At 38.1% G+C, this 23,128-nt stretch overlaps 1 protein-coding gene across 1 annotated transcript in view; it reads right to left on the minus strand.

The window, feature by feature from the left end:
* The window catches only part of SYT10 (synaptotagmin 10), a 65,898-nt gene extending 43,058 nt beyond the window's left edge, over positions 1-22,840 (minus strand). Inside the window, exons 1-2 of the mRNA XM_003277808.3 lie at positions 22,390-22,840; positions 9,090-9,447 (exon numbers count right to left, since the gene is read on the minus strand). Coding sequence (XP_003277856.1) covers positions 9,090-9,447; positions 22,390-22,540 — 509 coding nt within the window. The 5' untranslated portion in view covers positions 22,541-22,840. The remainder of the gene's footprint in view (positions 1-9,089; positions 9,448-22,389) is intronic.
* Between the last annotated feature and the right edge of the window lie 288 nt (positions 22,841-23,128).

Below are 23,128 nucleotides of genomic sequence, written 5' to 3' on the forward strand. Positions count from 1 at the left end.
TAGGGCTGTGGTTTTGCCCTGCAAATACAAAAACAGAAAGCAACAAGAGAATTGAGGATGTACACAAGAGAGTGGCTCTGATTGACCATGGAATTGAAACTGAGTAAAGAAGGAAAAGAAAATAGTGTCAAAGATATAGGAATTATGACATAGTGACAGAATCTATGGATTGGAGGTTTTGGTGAGCTGGAAGGGTTGTCTGAATTGGGATGTAAAGTTAAAAGAACTTTCTATTCACCCTACTTTCTCTGTGCTGCTCTGTTTCTCTAACATGTTTGCAGCAAAACTCTTTGAAAGAGTTGAGGACAGTATATTCACTGTTCAGATTCTATTTAAACTTACTCTAATCAGCTTTTCATATACTGTACCACAATCGCTCTTGAAAATGTGAACGTCTCCCCCACATTGCTAAGTTCAAACAGGTCCATTCACAATCCTCATCCCACCCGGCCTTAGCACACTCCCCTGACAGCTACTCCCTCCTGGGAGCTTACTTACTCTCCTCACTTGGCTTCCAGGTTCCGCCCTCCCGGCTTCCCTCCTACTTTACTAGCCTCTACTTCTCAGTCCACTTGGCTGTTCCTAACCTCTCAACACTCAGAAATGTATCCTTTTTCTTCTTTTTCCCATCTACTCTCAACTATTTGGTGATATCATCTCCTGGCTTAGGACATAATCTACAAGCTGAGGATCCCAAATTTATATATGCATCACAGATCCACTTCAGAGTTCCAGAGTCATTACCTAGTTGCCCACTGAACTTGTCCACTTAGATTTTTAACAGAATCCTTAAATACCACAGCTCCAGATCTCCTCTTCTTGCCTCTCTAACTCACTCCATTCACAGCCTCATTGTCTCAACTTGATTTTCCCAGATGCTCAGTCCAAAATCTTCAGGTCATTTTTGACTCTTCTTATTTCACTCACATGCCCCAGCTCATCTATCAGGATAGTCTGTTTCTTACACCCTCAGAATATATCCAGTCAGTTCTCATGAACATGGTAAACTACCCCTTCCCTGGTCTGAAACACCATCACCTCTGGCCTGGATGAGACCTTCCTTAGTGGACTTTCTGCTTCTATCCTTGTGCCTTCCTCAATGTCTATTTTCAATACAGCAGGCAGAATCATCTTTTAAAAACAGGTCATGCCACTCTTTTGACTTAAAACCCTCTAGTGGCTTCCCATATTACTCAGAGTAAAAGCCAAATATAATGTAGCCCCCTCGACCTCTGCTTTTTCTCCTAGATTTCTCTTAGTGGGAACATGTATCACAGGTTCTAGCTTCAGGGCCTTTGCAGCGCCTGCCTCCTCTACGTGAAAAGCCCTCCCGGACTCCTCAAGGCCCACCTCTCTACCACTTTGAGTCTTTGCACAATTTACCTTCTCAGCAAGATCTGTCCTGACTACAATGTTTAAAATTGCAACACTGCCTCCCATTCAGACTTTCCAATCCCTTTATTTTGTGCTATTATTTTCCATAGGACTTATTACCTTGTAATACATCATATAACTTATAAGAATGTGTGTGTGTGGGGGGGCTTTTGACAGTTTTGTGCCAAATTTGTATCAAATTTCAAGAAAAATGTCTATGACATGTGTTCAATAAATATTGTTGAATAAAGAAAATATTTTCTCTGAAAAATTTGGCCATGTGACTAAATAGCAATTGAATAATAATAATAAAAGCTAGAGAAACAACTAGTTTTCTTCTCAATTATTTAAAGGGATGGCTAAAATCCATTCAGTAATGTACCTTTATTCTGTTCAAAGAATCTACAGGCAATTGGTTCTTTACTAAATTTAATGAAATAAATGCTCAGTTATTCTGAACTTAAAACCTTCAGATTATGAGAACATACTGCCTACTGTGCAAAGGAGGCAATTCAGTTATTCTCAAAATACTTACCTTGACTTCTCTCCATGTTTAAAAAAAGATATATAAACATCATAAAAAGAGATGATAAGCAATTGCTTTTGATCTAGCATATATTTAAATGAATGTATACGAAGTAATTAGCTTGGAAAATACTTCTTCATAGCTTTTGATCTACAGATAACGTTCTGAGAACATAACATATTATATTACAAGAAAAGAAGTAAATATAGACTGAAGACTTAAACATTAAAAAATTCTCAATAACAACTGGTCAAAATAATAAATCCAAGAACTTATTTTTTAGTATTACTTGATTCCTAGAAGGTCATTTGACCATAATTCTAGCTCTGGATTTCTATGCTCAGTGTGCAATTTTATGCCTTCCCTTACTTTTTAATGTGTTTCTGACTCTCATGCGCTTACCTCCTGGTGAGCTCAGCTAGGTTTTGGAGAAAAATAGTCATAGCTCTACAACCGGGTTCATGTACCACTCTTGATGACCCTTCATCTGTGCCTCCACATCTCCTTGACCTTACTGCAAATAGTGTATTGAAATTACCTGTTTTCAGATTTGTCTTTCACTCTCCAAGACTTTCTTCTAAATTGTGGTCTTTATCATGGCAGAGAGTAAGTATTATTCATCTTTTAATGTGTTTCATCATAAACATTTGCTAGGAACTAAGAAAATGTCTGTTGGAGTTTGTATGAAAATAATTTACCCTAAGATTCCTGTGACTAATAAAATCAAACTTCCCTAGCATCTATTCATATTATATAGAAGACTAGGAGGCTGAGGTGAGAGGATTACTTGAGGCCAGGAATTCAAGACCAGCTTAGGCAACATTTTGAGACCTCATCTCTAGAAAAAAAAATAATAATTAGCCGGGCCTGATGGTGTGTGCCTGTAGTCCTGGCAACTTGGGAGGCTGAGGCAGGAGGACTGCTTGAACCTAGGAGCTCAAGGCTGCAGAGAGGTGTGATCATGCCACTGCACTCCTGCCTGGGCAACAGAGTGAGACCCTGTATCAAAACAACAACAACAACAACAGCAAAAAAGAACCAAATCAGTGTTTGTGTATAAGACAATATTTATAACTGCCAGAAAACAAACTTCAAATTTCAATCATTTTCTAAGGATGTGACTCTGGCCTTAGTTCAAAGAGTCATGTCTTTTCAGAAAAGAAGCAAGTGTGTACACCTAATACATTTCCTTCATGAAGGGAATTATTTAACCACCTCAAGTTCCTGCAAAGTATGTTTTATGACCTTCTATTTCAAGGAGACAGATCTCAAGTCTTTCCATTGTTCTGGGCAAGTGTTGCTCCTTGGTACCCTAGCTAGCCATGTATCTTTTAAACTCCCCCTTTTGATAATATCTCATTTTTCATTCCTTACAGTGTTTTAGCATAGATAATTTCAATTTTTGCTATCTTCTCAGAGAAATTTAATTTTTTAAAAACATTCTTACAGTAAACTATGGAGTCTCATTTTATGTATTTTTACATAATTCTTCATTTTTCTTACAATAATGCACATTAAGCATTCTTTTGGATACTATGCATGATGATTTTAAGCATTACTCTTCTAATCAACCATAGCTAATTGTAAATATTGTAAATTCATCAGCACACGTAAGTCAGTGATTTCTTCCCATGTACATTTTCCTGCTTTTGTTTCATGTTCAATTTGTTCTGCTATTATGGTTCCTAATTATTTTCAATAGGTACTTAGAGTCCTAAAGGTGATAAATCTATATAATTCCTCATCCTCAACAAATTATTTTGCCAGTTACTATTCACCTCGTCTTTGCACCATTAATAAATGCAAAGAAAATTGGTTCTCATACTCATCTCTGTGAGAATACTATCATTAACCTCTTTCTAATAGGAACACAGCATTATCTCACCACTCACCATCTCGTGCAGCTTTTAAAGATGATGTATTTAAAAGGCAAAATGAAGTGGAGGATGATCAATCAATCAAAAGCATTCAATTGACACTTATGTGCCTACACAGTGGTGGAATAGGAGGGCATAAAAGTGGGTTACACACCCTTAGATGCTGAAAATTTAGCATCTAGTTTGGAAACAGCTGGAGCTCAATATTAAGATATAAAATAATTGCTAGATTGTAATAACAGCTTTAAATAATAAAGGATAATAGTTAATAATTGGGCAGAGAAAGTGGACTCTCAGATGCATTTTCCTTAAAGATTTTATAGTACATAAAAACGAGGTTGTTATTCCACGCAAGGAAAGCAGCATGAACAAAAGCACAGAGGCAAAGAGAGTAAAGTCTTTAGGAGGATGGTAAAAAGACCAAGCACCCTTCTAGTGAGCAACCATGGAAGATCAGTGGGATAAACAAGATGAGGTCATTGAATTCATTTATTGATTCTTTCAATTCAGTAAGTTCACTTTGAGTTCCTACAGTGCTTTGTTAAGGCATCAAAAAGCAATATAGAAGTGAATACGGCAGATTTTCTGCCTAAGAAAGCAGCACAGAACTCTGTATGTGGGGGTATATGGAACAAAAATGCTAATGGTAGCTTGGTATAATCATAGTATAACAGCTTTAATGACTTTTAAAAGATTTGGACTAGACATGGAATTACTGAAGTGCCACTTAATATTTTTTTACAAGGGATCTTATATTTTCCTTTACACATTTTCTTATGATTCTTTTTGTTGTTGTTTTCTATTTCCTGATTTTTATTACACTTGAACATAATAAAAAGTAATCACAAAGTAGATGTCTTCTCCTACAGTCTGTCTTATAAAGTGTTGCCAAGTGAATTATCCTAAAACATATAACACTTATCCACAGAACTCCTCTGCTACAAATATTTTATTTTGACGAGAGACTCTCAACATATTGGCCATGATTTCAAGGTTTCACTATACTTCAATTTCAGCTGATTTTATCTTCCATTATTCCCTCACTTTACTCTATTTTTTTTTATCAAAGTACCTTATCTGCTGTTTTCTTAGCAATTTCCTACTCTATGATTTTTCACGTAAAATATTTCCATCTTGGATGCACATCCTCTCCCAAATGCCACTTATCTAAATTTCCAGTTTCCTTCAACTCAGCTTAATGGCTCTTCTCCATGCCTTAGCTGGAAATAATGTCTCAATATTCTGAATTCCACATTCTCCATCACATAGCTGGCACTTGTAATTCCTTATATTGGTATTACATGTATTGTCTCCACATTATATTATAAATTTACAGAAATTTTCACAGATCCTTAGTTTTCAGAGTCGAAAGAGTGAAGGATACATTGACTATACCCAGGATTAAATATATGTTGAATAAGGTTATTGGATGAATAAACAATCAATCAAGATGATGCTTGAAGAATATTAGTAATGAAGAAATACACAAATGCCAGCTGGGTTGTTTGGTTGCCTGGCAGGCTGATAGGGCAAAATGTCCAGGTATTTGAAGAAGGAGATGAGAACTTGAAAAATGTGGGAGTTCCCAGCAATGCTGCCAACTTCTAGGCCCATCAGGATGCTATTTAAATATAGAGACAAGTAAAACTTGAAACACTACGATGTCTGAGCCAAATTATAAAGGAGTCCCAACAGACTGGAGCTGGGGCATACTAATAAGGTGAGGAAACAAAGTGTTAAATTCAGTGTGTGTGTGTGTGTGTGTGCATCTGTGTGTTGTGTGTGTGTGTGTGTGTGTGCGTGCCTGTGCATGTAGGTTTGATTTTGCTATATCTCAGTGAAAAGCTGGCATTTGAGCAGAATAATTTGACTTATAATAATGTACCCTTGATCTCTGTGTTCATGTGGACTACATAATGAACTCAGCAATTTCCTCTTCCTCGCTCTATAAAGGTAATTTCTAGTATGATGAAGTAATTAATGTAGATAAGGGTTTTGAGAACTAGAAATAATCATGTTTTCTGCAAGGAATTCATCCCAAGGCTAAACAAGTTCAAATAATGACTCTAGTCATTCATAATATTCATATACAGTTCCAGATTTTTAATTGACTGGATGAACAGGAAGATGCTCTTATTCTCCAGCCTCCAAACTACCTGTCCTAAGCATACTTGGTAACCAACATATTTAATTGCAGGAAAACTTCATCCCCTTGGCGTTTATGCTTAATATGTGTTCATCCATCTGGATAAATTTGAATTCTTACTCTTCCCAGGTGCATGACTTCAGGCAAATTTTTAAATCTCTCTGGGTTTCAGTTAACTCACATGTAATGGGGGTAATTAATAATACTTACACCATGCAGGTTGGTGAAGGATTATCAGGAAGGGTGCCTTGACAAATAGTGACAAAATTGCAAGTGCTCAAAAATTCTTTTCTTCTTCTCTCCCCAACCACCCACATAAACAATGAAAGTCAGAGGCAGGTGAAATGATATCAAAGTTCTAGCAAAACTCTGAATGTGTGTTGCAGTTTTTCCTCTTACAAAATATCAGATATATACAATCTGATTTTTATGATTTTAAGGTTGAAATTTTTATGTTTTTCTGATTTGTTCAATTTCACATAATTACTGAGAAATCCATAGGGAGCAAAAAGAAGTCTTTGCTCCCGTGTTTTCATTCTCCTCTAGCTAGGGATAATCAAATACGTGGTCTCTTTATATTCAACAGATAATATTTTGGAGATAGTATTTTGCTTTTCTGAGGTTCCAAAAAAACATTGATTACCTGAATTTGTCTTCATTGAGTATCCTCATATAATCTGTACATATCAACTAAAGAGTCGAATGATTCTGAATGCTAAGCTAATATATATTCACAGTGGTTAGTATTTTTTAAATGTTTTGCAGATTAACTGAAGAGTTTTACCTTGAAATTTCTGAGTGTCTTAAGTCTTTGTGGCTATAAGATATCACATGTGGCCAAAGTGTTCTGGGATGGTAGTGATAATCAAGTAAAGACATGAGGTAATTTTAAAGCAGTTTTCCCCTATAAGTATAGTGAGACCAATGTCTTGGAAGAAAGGAAGTTCCTTCCAAAGACATTTTTCCCCCTATTTGTAAAACATGTAAAAAAAGTGGTTTATTGGACAATTATTTTATAGTTCAATAAATATATATGTCAATAAATATATATATATAGTTCAATAAATATAAAAATTAACATGGATATTTACTGAGTTCCATTACATAAAGATCATAAATAAAAAAATTTAAAATGAGCCTAAATGTCATTGCTCAGGAAAACTTGTCAAAATAAAAACAAAATATGAGGCATTCCTTAGTTATAAAATTTAAGTAGCACAGAAAACTGTAACATGAAAAAGACACTTCCATCCGTCCTCCTTATCTCCAAGTTCCTTATCTCAAAGGTAATAATTATTCTTACTTATCCCTCTGGAATACATTTAAGTAAGACTTGGATTTATTTGTAGGTATAATTCTCCTGTTTACACAAAATACATATTGAATAGCCTTTCAATTCTAGTAGCCAATATGACCCAGTTTTTCAATTTGATCGATTTCTAAACCCTTAAAAGTATTACCATGTTGGAAAACATGGATGCATCTTCGGTTTAGAGAGATAAAAAGGTAAGATTAGGAAGTCAATCAGTTTGCACGAAATAGCAGTTACCTCTCAATAAGAGACCATCGATTTTACCCTGCCCCAGAATGAAACTAGTTGCTACTTTTGGCAACCCGAGAAAAACTGCTATCAGGCAATTTGTTTTAAGAACTGATGCCTATACTTAGCAGAAAAAAATGCCTCTTTACAGGAATCATTTCTTCCTTTACAGTTAATGCAATTAGAATATACCGTGGTTAATAATTTTCAACAAAGTTTTGTTGATTTTCCCAGGCTGAGTTAAAATGTATTTCCTTAAGGAAGTCCTCCTCTTCCTCCCTTTTATGTACATTCCTCCATATGCACATGATATTTTGGCCTCTTGTGGAACTTATAATTTGCCCAGTGTAAGAATCTGGTCTACATGAGCTCAAACACACAATGAAGTTTCATGTTTTTGGTAGATGTGCTAAACAGTTGCAGACTAAATATGAATCTGTTAGTTGTGATTGTGAAATTCTAGATGATTTCTGATTGTGTAGAGCCTCCACGATATGCATTTCAAATGACTTTCTATTTTTTTATTTATTTTTATTTTTTATTTTTAGAAATATGTTTTTAATTTTTTTATTATTGTACTTTAAGTTTTAGGGTACATGTGCACAATGTGCAGGTTTGTTACATATGTATCCATGTGCCATGTTGTTTTGCTGCACCCATTAACTCGTCATTTAGCATTAGGTGTATCTCCTAATGCTATCCCTCCCCGCTCCCCTCACCCCACAACAGTCCCTGGAGTGTGATGTTCCCCTTCCTGTGTCCATGTGTTCTCATTGTTCAATTCCCACCTATGAGTGAGAACATGCGGTGTTTGGTTTTTTGTCCTTGCGATAGTTTACTGAGAATGATGATTTCCAGTTTCATCCACGTCCCTACAAAGGACATGAACTCATCATTTTTTATGGCTGCATAGTATTCCATGGTGTATATGTGCCACATTTTCTTAATCCAGTCTATCGTTGTTGGACATTTGGGTTGGTTCCAAGTCTTTGCTATTGTGAATAGTGCCGCAATAAACATACGTGTGCATGTGTCTTTATAGCAGCATGATTTATAGTCCTTTGGGTATATACCCAGTAATGGGATTGCTGGGTCAAATGGTATTTCTAGTTCTAGATCCCTGAGGAATCACTACACTGACTTCCACAATGGTTGAACTAGTTTACAGTCCCACCAACAGTGTTCCTATTTCTCCACATCCTCTGCAGTACCTGTTGTTTCCTGACTTTTTAATGATGGCCATTCTTAATATTTATTGGTTGAATCAAATTAAGTTGGAAGACTACAGGTAGCAGCTATCAACTAATGATATTTCAATGGAAAGAGTTTAATAATAATCTGTAGTTACACGATTTTACTGAGACCTCACATTCTGCTAAGCCCCGTTCATGGTCCTCCTCCCTATTTGGCTTCTTTGTCCTTAGTTTCTCTCTTTCTGCCCCTATGTATTCTGTCCAACCCTTTCTGTCTTTATTTAATTATCTGTTTCCTATGTATTTCCCATTTCTCCTGTTTCTCTTTTCTTTTCTCCCAAGTAAAGTTTTTCTCTCTTACGAAATTTCACACACACACAAACACACACACACACACACACACACCAGTTTTATATATTTAATCTTTCCTTACCGGGATGATGACGTAGGCTCAGTAATTTGTCTTTGCACACGTGCATGTTTAATTAAATGTTCTTTTAAAGCAGTTTGGACTTCTGCTGGGATGTCAGGGGAAGTGTGGCTGATTTTTATTGCAGGCTCAATGGCTTTTACGGCTGGCTTTTCATTTTCCTTAATTTCTTTTTTCTCTTCAGTCTCAAAAACTTCAGTAGGAGCACTTGAAATGCTCTGTGGAAGGGTAGTGACGTTGGTAGTCACAGGTTTGCTTTTCCAGCATGGCCAACACAGCTTCCAGAAGACAAAAAGTGAGACAACCAACAAGGCCAGTCCACAAAAGCTGACAACAACTGCTAACAGGCTGACCGAAATATCTGGAAAAATTACAATGTAAAAATGATTAATTACTATTGTACATAAAAAAGCAGAAATGGAAAGAAAATTTTACATCATAATTGTTATTATTTCCTGATTCAGAATTTCAAAAACTCAATTTTAAGTTATCTTTGTAGGAAGAAAAGGTTAATAATCATTCCTGGAAATTCTCAAAGGAGGTACTTGAAAAGTTCCACCCCGGTAAAAATTCTAATTATATACAGGAAAATTATGATGTATGCATATTATTTCCAAGTACACTATGATGGGTTCAAGATTTTGCAAACAAAGATTGAAAAACTGCAACCTGCCATGAAGCCATGAGGCAAGACATTTTAAAAATGCACACAATAGGAAACTCTTGTTTGCTTCATCTTTGATCTAAAGATGCAAGCTTCTCATTCTCTAGGCAGAGAATCATATTAAATATTTGTGTAAACTGTTTTCAACAGTATAAATGAGAATAGCACATTACTAATAGAGAATGAGACACATTAGTTACATTTTCAAACTCCATAGATTCTTTCTGATAATTTTGTATTATTTTTGTTTCTAATTTCGCTTAATTTCTTGAGTCCTAAATTAATTAATGAATTGTGCTATGGCCTGAATTTTTGTATCACCCCCAAAATTCATATGCTGACATCCTAACCCCAAGGCCACGGTATTAGGAGGTGGGACCTCTAGGGAGGGCATTAGGTCACGAGGGAAGTCTTCATGAGTACGATTAGTGTTCTTATAAAGCAGGCCAAGGGTGCTCTTTTGCCCTTCTACCATGTGAGGGCATAGCAGGAAGGTGTCATGTATGAACCAGGAAATGGGCCCATGGGACTAGCACAGGCATTCTCCATGGGGACTTGATCCTGTACATTTTACAACATAGAGAAGCAGAAAATTGTTGTTTCCTGAAGATGTCAAGCTTTTTCCTCAAAGAAGAGGGAAATTGATATATCATTTCTTAAGGATGGGGATGGGTCAAGATTCCATCATAATTACAATGTTGTCGCCCCTTGAGTCCAGAGACATAAGGCATGGGAGAAACGGAATTCCACTTAATAGAAAACAGTGCAAGAAGTTAGATTAAGTAGAATTTTATCCTGAAAAATAAAACAAAAATTATGCAAACAAGCTTATTGTATTTTATTTATGTTTTTGCCTTGCTTGCCATAGCAATTATGACTAATCATTAATAGTATTAAAAATGAAATCAAGTGCTTCATGCATAGGTCTTCGTGACATATTTTTCCCCCAATAACAAGCATTGTTTAACAAAAGAAGAATAACCTATCAAAAGATTGAGTGAGGATTTAGGAGAATTTATAAAGTCATCGAACAATTTTAAATGACTTTTTCATGTTTGTGATTCATTTAACTATGACATGAAGTGCACTATGAGTTTGGATTTAATTCAAAGAAAAATGAGTAATCCCAGAAACATTTTAAATCAAGGTGTTGAAATGAAAATATGCATTTCAGAACTAACATTTTGGCTAAGGAGAAGATAGAAGCGAAGGCAAGACTGGAAGAGGAAATACTAGTTAATAGATTACAAGAGCTATCCATGTGAGAGACCAGTGGTTCTGAACCAGGGTTGCTGAAATGGGAAAGAAAAGATTCCAGAGAAAATCAAAGCTCTAGTGAAGGAGTGTGAAGACTAAAAAGGACAAGAATAGGACTCACTGGGATGATGAAGTAAGGAAGACAATGACTTCAGTTTTGCTCGTATTGAGTTTGAAGTACTTATGGTCATGCAAGTAGAAATTTTGAGTAGGCTATTGGTCTTGCATAAATGCAACTTAAATAAATTGCAACTAATTTAACTTCCTTAAGTAGTGGGATCTGAATCCGTAGAAGATAAATGTTCCTCAACAGAATCCTGAGTATACCAATATTTAAAGAAAGAGAGTTTCAAGGCATAAGAAACCTGCACAGAAGAATGGAGAAAAGGAGAAAGAAAGATATGCAAAAAAATCAGGTCAGTGGGTATTCACAGAAGCTAGGAGAATATTTTAAGAAATGATAGTGTAAATCATTAAAATAAGTTCAATTGAAACAAGAGTTGAGAAGTGACCATTAACTTTAACAAGTATATCTTTAGTGAATTCTATGAGACCAGTGAAGCAGATGTTGTGTTAACCAGATTACTGTGGATTAAGAAATGACTGGCGGCCAGGCGTGGTGGCTCACGCCTGTAATCCCAGCACTTTGGGAGGTGAGATGAGCGGATCATGAGGTCGGAAGATCGAGACCATCCTGGCTAAAGCGGTGAAACCCCGTCTCTACTAAAAATACAAAAAATTAGCTCGGCATGGTGGAGGGTGCCTGTAGTACCAGCTACTCGGGAGGCTGAGGCAGGAGAATGGCATGAGCCCGGGAGGTGGAGCTTGCAGTGAGCCGAGGTTGCGCCACTGCAGTCCAGCCTGGGCGACAGAGCCAGACTCTGTCTCAAAAAAAAAAAAAAAAAAAAAAAAAAAGAAATAACTGGCAGTGCAGAAGTGGACTCTGTGAGAGTAGATAATTCCTTCAAGAAATTATACCTAGGAAAGGAGGAGAGAGAGGGAGCAATAACTACGGCAGCACATGGAGTTGATGAAGGTGTTTTTATTAGGATATGCAATACTTCAGCACGCTTCAGAATGATGAGAAGGAATCAGTGGACAAGAAATGATAGGCAATTAAGCAGAATAATTAACAGTGAAGTCCCACAAAAGGTGACAATGGATGAGGTCTGAAGCAAAGATCAAAGAATTGGATTGCTTCTTTCTTTATAAGAAAAAGAGAATAGTTCTGGATGCCAGTAAGGTTATAGGTCTCGAGGCAGGAAGTCAAGTGAATTCTTGTTTATAACTATATTTTTCTCTCCAAAGGAGGAGTTAGGGTTAACTGTCAATTATATTGGAATATTTGGGAATAGTTTGGGATATTTGAAGAGCGTGAGAAAAGTTTGAAATAGGAACTATGGAGAATAGGAGAAAATTGAATAGGAAAACATTAGATGCCTGGTCAGAATATACATTTCTTTCAAAATTGGAGACTAATAAAGTGATACTAGTCTGCCTGGTTTTAAAACCTTCTAAATATTCAGCAGCTTTGGTGTGGGGGCAAAGAGACAAATAAATGCATCCATGCATAAGGTTTTTGGTTTGTTTATTTTTCCAGAAGAATGTGATAGACCCCAAAGGAGAGAGTGTATTGGGCAGATAAAATGATGCATCATAAGTATGATGTCATACTTACTGAAAGAAAATTCAGAGATAAATAGAAAAGTTAATAGACTGGAGTTTCTAAATGAGAAAGATGAACTCATAGGAGATTTTGGTTGGGGACTGAAATATTTGGATTTACAATGCCACGGTAGTATTGTTCACTATGATGACAAGGGTTTGTGTATGATCATAAAACAAAAGAGGTAAGGTGAACTAGAGGAGATCACTGGAGGAAGGTGGCCAGTCACTGGGAGGCCAGGGAGATGAATCTGAATGTCTTGGTTTTCCTACACGGGCTTTCAAGTTACCCATTCCAATGGGCAGACTCGGTGACTAGGCTCTCTAGCTCTAATTTTCACTATCTATCTCCGGATAATTAAAAAGAATCCATTACATAACATTCATCCTATTATATCTGGAAAGATTAAGAGTTAATGAAATATACAGAAATTAGATTAGGCTCTGAGATAATTAGGTTTAAAATTGCTCAAACTCTGGTTTGATTACATACATACGCATAAACATTATTCTGCCACTGTCTGTCTATATGTCTGTCGGTCTGTCTGACTATGCATCTCTAACTAATTTTAGTCAGAAACATTTTACTCTTCTATCATGTTTTAATATCCCAAACTAAAGTGACATAGTTCGGAAAAACTGAGAAAAAGATCACTGTCATCAGAAAATACAGGGAACTTCTAAACTGCGAATTCCTCAGAAACTTTTAGCATAGCCGAACTTTGTTAAAGTCTGTATAACCAGGCCATAACATTTGCGTGATCTTGTCCACTGAAACTTATAAATACTGCTGGGTCCAATTACCTACTACCCATGCAGCTAACACGATCATGCGGAAAAGCACAGGCCAAGCGTCCTGTTCTCAATTGAATCATTCATTCTGAATCAATTGAGAACAGGACGCTTGGCCTGTGCTTTTCCGCATGATCCTGTAATCACTACTGCTTGAATTGATACTCTCCTCTGTGTCTTTCTGTATCTTTTTAAAAAGTTTAAAATTCTAGTTCATTTTTAATTTTTCAAAATGTACAAAAATGTGATTTCCAATAATTAATCAGAAATTAATATAATTTAGTTCGTCAATATTCCAAGCCTTTTGTTTCTCTGCTGCTTCCTGTTGTTGCCTGACCACAGTCCATATTTGCTTATGGCACCATTTCATAGAGAAAGAGGGGGAATAAAACTCAAATCAGCAACTCCTAGTCAAAGATGAAATTTTGGGATTATCTTTGAAGTTAATTTATTTATACTATTCATCTGATATTACCATTATAATAATTAGGGCATGCTTCTGATTTCTAGAACAAGGGACCAAATTAATAGTGACTGAAACAAGATAGTTTATTTCTCTCTCACGTGAAGCAAGATTGTCCCAGCATAAACAGGTCACCGCAGATTTATCAACTCTAAGGTGCCTGGAATTCTGGTTTGCTTTACATTTTTGCTCTACTATTCAAAGGTCTTTGCTTCTCTTTCAAGTCCAAGATGGCAAGCTACTACGTTCATATTTCAGGCAGCTGGATGGAAGAAGCAGATGGAAAAAGGGAAGGTGAGGGTATGTCATTTCATTTTAAAAGTACAAATTTGAAGTTGTGCACATCACTGCTAACTTCCCAAGGGTCAAGACTTAGTCATGTGGCTATACCAAACTGGAAAGAGACTGAAAAATGCTCTTTTAAAATTTTTTATGCTGCCATATTCTTAAGAAAAATAAGAGATCCCATTGCTGTGAAGTAGAAGCGGGAGATGAACACGGGGAAGCAACTAGTAGTTGCTTTCTCATCTATAATTCTAATACATAGTATCATCAATCAACAACAATCCTTGCACGTTGCCTCTTATAATGTCCATTTTAGATTTATTGACCTTTGCCTTTCTCTTGAGTTTCAATAAATGATAAAAATTATATTAATACTATATTTCATCCATTATAAAATACATACTTTAAAACATTCTGCATTTTTGAAATCAGAACGTTATCTTAGTATTGATGGCTTGTTGCAATAGCTAATAGCCAGGCAGTAATTGTGTCATAATTTTCGTTATTTGTGTATGCACTAAAGCAAAAGCATCAGCATCAAAATTCACAGAATAAGTCCAAGTGGCTTATAAGAGAATATTGGAGAAAATAGTGAAGCATATCCTTCAACCTTATAAGCCAAATTTTTGGAAATGGGTGGTGAAGGTGGTGAGTCAGATGTATTTAGAAACACTGCCAACATCCCACATACTTGCACAGTTAGCTTTAGAGCACAGTATCATTGGCCTGTATATCTTTTATGAATTCTTTTAAGAACAAATGCATCATTAACACTTTTTATGGCATAGAATATGATAATGTGTGGAAAAACAAGGGCATCATTCATTCTGAATCAAAAAGCCATTCAGAAGAATCAGACTCTGAATTTTAGTTTTAAAATTACTTTAACCTATTTATTTCTTTTATGTTTTCCTTCCTACTTTTGTGTCAGAGTGATATAAGATTTCTTTAAAAGTCTAAGTTTTAAAAGAAGTATTTCTATACATATAAAATAAAAATTCCATGTGATTAAAAAGCATTGTGCCATAGTTTATTTGGCAATATTCTCTTTCTTCTCTTGGTGCCACATAAAATAATGGTGCATCTTATAATCAAAGGCATCTTCGATTTGATAAAACATGCTACCAAATATGGTATTCGAATATCTAAATTTATTAAAAAGCTTTACATATGCTCATAATTGAGTGAATTATTTATAATTTGTGACTGTATATCACTCATATATTTACATTAACTTGAACATCACACATAGCATCACATACATTTAATTAATGGCACTAGTACATTTAATGCTTGGCACGGTGGCTTTCACATAGTAAGTGCTCAATAAATATTGCTTGAATAAAAGCACAATGCTAAAACCACTTCTCAGGTACATTAACAGCTTATATTGTAACAGATTAGAAATTGTAGGCTTCTGAATATTGTTTTGTCCATTAGTCCAATAAATCCATGACTACTAAAACATCACTAAGGGAATAATATTAATAAATACTGAAGAGAAAACAATAGTCCTTGTTTAATGAAGACAATATTGCGGTATGGACAAATTGACATTGACAAGGTTTTAAAAATTGACTGTTATGTTATCTAGTCAAAATGGAATAATAAATTAGACAGTAGATCATAACATACATCAAGGTCCAGCTAAGGAAAAAAAAAGTCATTAATATCGATTCCTTTCTATTCCCCTTAGGATGATTTCCCCCTTCTGGCTCCAAGGCCATTACAGCACAATTCCATGAAGGAACAAAGGTGTAAAGAGTTTTATTAATTTCTGGTAATAAACCCATAAGAGCTTCTACTTTTTTTCCTCGATAGTCTACGTGAGGCATGTTGATGCCAGCTCTTATAGCTTCAGTGACTACTTAGGATGTATTTAACATTATGAAGAAAAAGAAAATTACCTTATAAAATAATAAAAGAAGACAGCTCTTTAGTCAGGAATTCTGCCTGTAAACTTGGTCAGTGTTAGATATTCCACCAACAGAGGAAATTGGCATTGTGCCAGTTAGACAAAAGACCTATAATAATAACACTCCTTATCTGAAGGTTCAGTTTCTTCGATAGATTCATACTAATGATGCTCTGAGATCTTTGAGTGGGTGACTCTCAGCTCTTTTTCAGTCACATTTTGTCTCCAATGCCTCATAGTACTGAATGTTAATAGTATACACTGTTAATTATTTAACTTGACCAAAATATGGCAGGAAAATACAGCACACAAGATTTTAATGAATTATTTTTTCTAATTACAAATTAACAAAAACAATGTAACTGGTAATTTAATATCTGTTTTCACTACAGACTTATTTATAAACATATGAAAGGAACTATATTTGGGATTATATGAGTTCAAAGTTGTGCATTTCAAACACACTAAAAATCTTTTATGTGATTTTACAGTTGACACAAATCAATTATATTTGGCCAAGAATATGTAAACACCTACTCGTGTACACTGAAGTACACATGTGGGCATAGTCAAGTAAGAAAAATGAAAAACACTGCTTGTTATATTTGGATGACAGAAAATCTAATAGACAGGTTTGAGATATGGGTCATAATTGCACACTAATAAATTTTATTGGCTAGTAATTATAGCCAATAATGTAATAATATTAATAGCTTATCTTCACAGACATTTTTTCCAATGCCCTTCAGCGCTAAGGATGCCCCCAGAATCTCCTCTTCCTATTCCTACTTTTTGTTAAACCTAGGCTAAAATCTAAGAAGCCCGGGTTTCTTAGCCTATCTCCATCACTAACTGGTGATTTGAAGGGAAGTTATATTTCTTTGCCTTAGTTTTCACATCTGCAAAGTGATGATTCCTACTTTCAACTGGAATGATTAACAGCAATTTGAATAATGAGATAGTTACTTTTCCCCTGCCACTTTCTACTTAGCACACTAACATGCTTTCCTTTTGCTGCCATACGCGAATATATCGAACAGAGTCTAGAACTTGTAGACTCAGTGCTTTAGGCAACACTTACAAATTTAGCCATGGAATTATAGCTCCACCTGAACACACTCTGAAGAAAGTCAATGGATACCTATATCAAGTTCAGTTGCTTTTTCATGAGTATATTGCTCACTGAATTCTAGCTTTTTGATGTCTCAAGTGCTCTAATTTCTGCTATTATCATAAACTAGATATTTTGTATGTCTATATAGGATATTGTATTAGATACTGGTGACACAAAAATACAGATATATACAATTTAGTTGCAGAAGGGATTTGGAGGTTATTAAGAAAGACTCATTATTTTACAAATAATAAAGTTGAAGCTTCTTGATAATAAATCCCTTGATTCATTCATTCATTTAAAAAATATTAATTGGGCCGGGCGCGGTAGCTCATGCCTGTAATCTCAGCACTTTGGGACGCGGAAGTGGGCGGATCACCTGAGGTCCGGAGTTCGAGACCAGGCTGGCCAACATGGAGAAAACCCCCGTCTCTACTAAAAATACAAAATTAGCTGGGTGTGGTGGCACATGCCTGTAATCCCAGCTACTCGGGAGGCTGAGGCAGGAGAATCGCTTGAACTTGGGAGGCGGAGTTTGTGATGAGCTGAGATCCCGCCATTGCACTCCAGCCTGGGCAACAACAGTGAACCTCTGTCTCAAAAAAATAAAATAAAAATAATAAATAAATAAAGTAGCTAGTATGAACCACAGAGTTTCCAAGGCACTGAGGATAAAACAATAAACAAGCCCCTGCCCTCAAAGAGCTGACATGCTATTGACTTAAAGTGTACAACGTTAGTGGAATAAAATGTAGATAGGGAAGAATATAATCATATGTTCAAAATAGAAATGATTTTAATTGGCATTGGAAATTACATTAAACATTTATGGTAATGATTGTCTTCTGCCGGAATTTTGTATTTAAAAAAGCTTGTAAATGAATGCAGGTGCATCTCAAACAATTACCAATTTTTTTCAAAAGGCCAAAATTACAGTAATGACTGTTTTTTTAAAATGTGATTTGAACTTGGTATACAAAATCACTCATAAGAATTAGATGTCAAGAGACTCATAGTTCATAGAAAAAGGAAATACAGCTTTTAATTTGTCACAAAGGAAAAAGAAAAGGTTAAAGCAAAAAGAAATTCCCGCCAATGCTGCTGACATACTGGGATTTAAGAGGAATAAATGTTTGCTGAGACCTTGGCTTTGAAGACAGGTCTCCATTTCCGTTTGAAGTAAATCAGACCAAGCACAAGGTGTATTGATGATCATGTGACAATGAGACTAGACATAGTAGAAGCTGGCCACTCTTCCATGGAGTGGCAATGTGGAGGAAGGAAAAACATCCTCTCATATATTTTTCTTCAAATGGGCCTATCATTCTGAATCCACTATGGCTCCATTATTCTTTTACAGACCTACAAGTCTCAAGGAAAAAATTCTACTGAGAATATGTCTGTAAACTGGAATTCTTTATACAATCACTAGGATGTGTAAAACTCTGTTATGGTGATTAAAAAATGTTAACTCAATTAATCGGGTAGTCATTTGCTTTGTCCCTCTACTATGAAGTCCCTCTACTAATTTTAAACCTTTATCATAGACCCACTATGCCTTGACCTTAGAGGGAAATCATGATGTAATTCTTAAAATTTTACTTAACTATCCCTTTTCTTGTCCGTTAAGTACTTTAATAAGATTATTTGCCATATACCTACTTATTATCCCTATGTCTAAGAAACTGAAAAACATATGTATGAATTTAGAAGAATTTGTCTAAATTTTTATTTTAGAATTTTTAGTCCCAAATTAAAATTGTGTAAAGATGCAAAATTGGAACACTGACGAATTAAATGCTTATGAAAATCTTTAAATTAAGGTTAGATCTATACAATTGTGATGGGAGCTCAAGTGACTGTGAGCTTAAGTGGGTTTGATTAGCTGTGATTTATGAGGTCTGCCTTTCAAGCAACATAGGTTCCTTGAAATTGATAAGCATTTGAGCAGCAATTAAGGAGTAATCGGAAATTAAGCTAAATCCAGTTTAAAAATGATTATATATATTCAGTCACAGTATGCCTGAAAAATAACTTTTGGGCCCAATATATTGCTTTGTATTTTCCCTAAGCATTCTAATATTAAATCATATTGTGCACTCAGATTGATTTAGTGGGTGACATACCTATTTCGGGAGAGGGAAGGAATCCATGGTAAAAAGACACAAAATATCTGATATTCTAGAAAGTGCACATGGTGAACTTTCTAGAATATTAGTAATGCTGGCACATATAACGACTCTGATAAACTACGCCAAAAGAGTAAATGAACTTGCGTTGGCAACTTTAGTGTAAGTCTTCACCAATTTTATTAAAGGATGAGATTGGTCATATTGTGATCCTATTGTGATTCTGAGATCCTCAATGGCAACAATACTGCTGCTGCTTCTGCTACTGCTGATATGGTCACAAGTAACGGTGATGCTTGCACTTCACTGGCATTTACAAAACCCATAAGATAATATCTTACATATATACATGATTTGTAGCTCCCTTCATGTAGAATGACTTTAACCGGAATTATCTGAATTTCTCTCCCTCTATCTCTATGTGAAGGAATTGAAAATACACACAATTTTGGAGCTTGTAATTATCACTGTAATGTTAGAACAACCAATACCATCTGGGCAGTGCTGATTAACTTTCAAAGTAAATAAGCACCGTGCCATTCAACATTGTTGATGTCTTCCTACCAAAAATGGCCTTCTCATTAAACAGCGAGTAGAAGGATCACTGGAAGTGCTTTATTCAGGAACCCATAATAAAAAGCGTGAGAGCACAAGTTATAAGAAAATCTACTTTAAAGAACAGTGTGACGCTGGGTGGCTACGAAATATAATTAAATATTTGGCAAACAATCTTTAAATCCACTTCATAGATACCTATTAACTTTGAGTCTATTTGCAGATTAAAGTATTTTACTTCTAACTGTTGCTTAGATTCGCAAATGAAAAATGTATAGCAATCTTGTTTGTCTTTATACGTCATACACGACCTAGTAGAATATCTTTCCTAGTAATAGCCAATAAATATGTGTGTTCCTATATTATAAATCGAATACCTCATATATTATGTAGTCTATTTTTCCTCTTCAGGGGAGGAAAATATCCTTGCAATTGTTTTAGGCTAATTTTTCTCACTTTTTATTCCCAAGGGGAGAAGTTCAAAAGGAATTCAGACTACAACTACTTCTTGCAGTGATTAGGAAAAACTGAGAACCATTTCTATAATTCACATACCATAGTTTATCTGAAGCTGATATAGTTGCGCATTTTGGACAGATTTCAAAGCTGGGACTTGGTTTCTAACTTCCGCATATTTTCCTTATTACCAGCCAGTCTGAGACCCGGGAAACCACTATTTGGTGTGTGATCACAAAACGGCAGGAAAGAGGAAAATCAGTAGTTTTATTCACAGCATCAACTGTTCAATTACCAAAGCACAATCTTCAAACTTAAACACTCTCACTTCGTCCAGTGTACCCCTTCTCTGAGTGTTACCTTTAGCACGTGGGTCACTAAAGACGTTTCAGAAAAGCTTATCTAATGTCACCACAGACGACTCTGAGGTCACACTACTCTGGTCTTCACCTCATACTTAGCAACGACACGCACGACACAGAATACAACATGCCCACACAGTGCCTTCCGCTGAGTTTCATACACTCCTAGGAATTTAACACCTACTGGACGAATGGAAATGATTCTCAGTTGTGTTTATACACTGAGAAAATTTTAAAGTTTTCCGATCCGGGGTCCAAGCAGCGGCATCTCTTCAAGCTCTGCCAAGCGCAGACAGAGCCCCCTTGGCTCACGTTGCCCTGAATCAGAGGATTCTAAACCCTGCAGCTACCCATTTGAACAATGGAATGTAAAAGCTAAACTAAACCCACTCCCACGCCCCGCTTGGCTTTGGCTCAGGGGTGGTGGTGGAGGGGATTCACTAAGTGTGCCCCGCTTTGCTCCCTCCCAGCACGCAGGGCTCCACGTTGTCCTGAGCCGGGCTGCCCAGCTCTCGTTGCCCTGACTACCTTCAACTCTTAAAACCCCGCCAGGAGATCAGAATGACAGGAAAAGCAAAGGGAAAGAACCTAGAGAAGGAATGGCAACCTTCCAGCCGAAAATCCCGAAAGCAGTGTGTTTTGACTCCTAGTGCAACAAGTGACCCTCTCAAGCGGCTCTTGAAACCACGCAGCCCGCAACTCGGGGATCCACCTCGCGTGCGCCCGAGCCGCACAGCAGGCTGGACACACCAGCCTTTTCCCCAGCCGTGACCCAGTGGCTCGGATTCGATCCTTTCCACCCCCAAGCCTGGAGGAAAATCCACTTGACACCTTTTTCCATCTCCAGATTTCCGACGGTCGATATCCTCCTGCATCCAGCCCGTTTCCTAATTTCCTGAAGGGTAGGGAGGACGTTGGATGTATGAGAGCGTGCGTGTGCTAGGGATTTTAAACGTTTCCCCTCTCTTCCACTTCTTGGATATGTGCTCTGAGCTTTAGGCGTCGCCTCACAAATGGGATCGATAATCCCCGTTTTACCCATTTTGTCATGAAACCCTACAAAATCACATATATTAAAAGGGCTTTAGAAACTGTCAAGTGCCCGACAGGTTGCAGCCGCGAGTTACCTCGGAGGCCGAGGCAGCCACCTCTGCAAGCGAGTTCTGCGTCCGAGCAGAGATTGTCCGTCCCGCCCGGCCCCCATCAACAAGGCCGGGACCAGCGGCCGGTGGAACGAGCGAGAGCAGCCCGAGTCCCACAGGTGAGCCGCCCCCACAAGCAGCCAAGCCGCGAGCCGTCCCGGCGCCGTCACCGCCCGCACTCACCTCTCGGCTCCGGGAGGGCGATGGGAGGCGTGGGAGAACGCCGAGAGGCGCGGCGAGCCTGGGAGCGGGAGACGGCGCCGGGAGGCGGGAAGCGGACCACGGAAAGGGAGAAGCCCGCCGGGTGGACGGGAGGAAACAAAACCCAAACGCCCCACCCTCGAAGTCGCCAGGAGCTGAGCGAAGGAAGGAGCGAGGTAGGAAAGCGCGGCGCCCCAAATATGCTCCGGGAGCGGCGCGGGAGGCGCAGAAGGCCGGAGCTTGCAGCCGAGCGCGCGGGGTCCCAGCGGAGCGCGAGGACGCGAGCGGAGCCCTCCCGGTTACCTGTGCTGCTCCCGCCCTGGCTGCCCCTGTCCCGAGGGAAGATGCCCGCGCACTTCTCCCACTCCACCTGGCCCGCGAAGCACAGCTCGGTGACGATGTGCAGAGCCTTCTGGCACAGACTGTTCACTCCGTCCTCCTTGTGGAAACTCATCGTTTGGCTTTTCTTTCGTTTTCTCTTTTTTTTTTTTTTTTTCCCAGTTAGCCGTCTTTTCCTCTTCGTCTAGACTAACTCCTCTGGCGCCCTAAGCCATAGTCCGCCCGCGGTGACTTTGGCTGGACGGCGCGCCGCTGAGAGCCGGCAACTCTTAGGAGCCCCACGTTAGCCCCATGGCGGGAGTGGAGCGCGCAGGGAAAGGAGAGGCGCGCGAGGAGGCTGCGGCTGCGGCGAGGTTTGCGCCAACTCTCCCGCCGCGCGAGCGAGCCGAGTCGCGCTGGAGACCCGGCATGGAGTGCTGAGGGGAGGGGGGAGCCGTAAAAAAGCCAAAGCAAGCCCGCAAGCACGCCCCCCTCCTCTCCCCGGCGCACTGGTGTTTCTGGCGGGTGCCTGGCGGCGACGCGTCCAATCGCAGCCCGGCGCGGGCGCGGGGTGACAGGCGGCGGAGCGCGCAGACCCCGCTCCCCGCGTCTTCTGGAGAAGGGACTCGCGAGGGAGGCGGGGCGGCCCGGCGCCCCTGCCGAGGCCGGGGATGCTCATCGTTGCCCAGAGCTGGCCCGAGGAGCCCTCTGCATTTCCCAATGC

The sequence above is a fragment of the Nomascus leucogenys genome, chromosome 23 (genome assembly GCF_006542625.1).
Source record: "Nomascus leucogenys isolate Asia chromosome 23, Asia_NLE_v1, whole genome shotgun sequence".
Lineage (NCBI taxonomy): Eukaryota > Metazoa > Chordata > Mammalia > Primates > Hylobatidae > Nomascus > Nomascus leucogenys.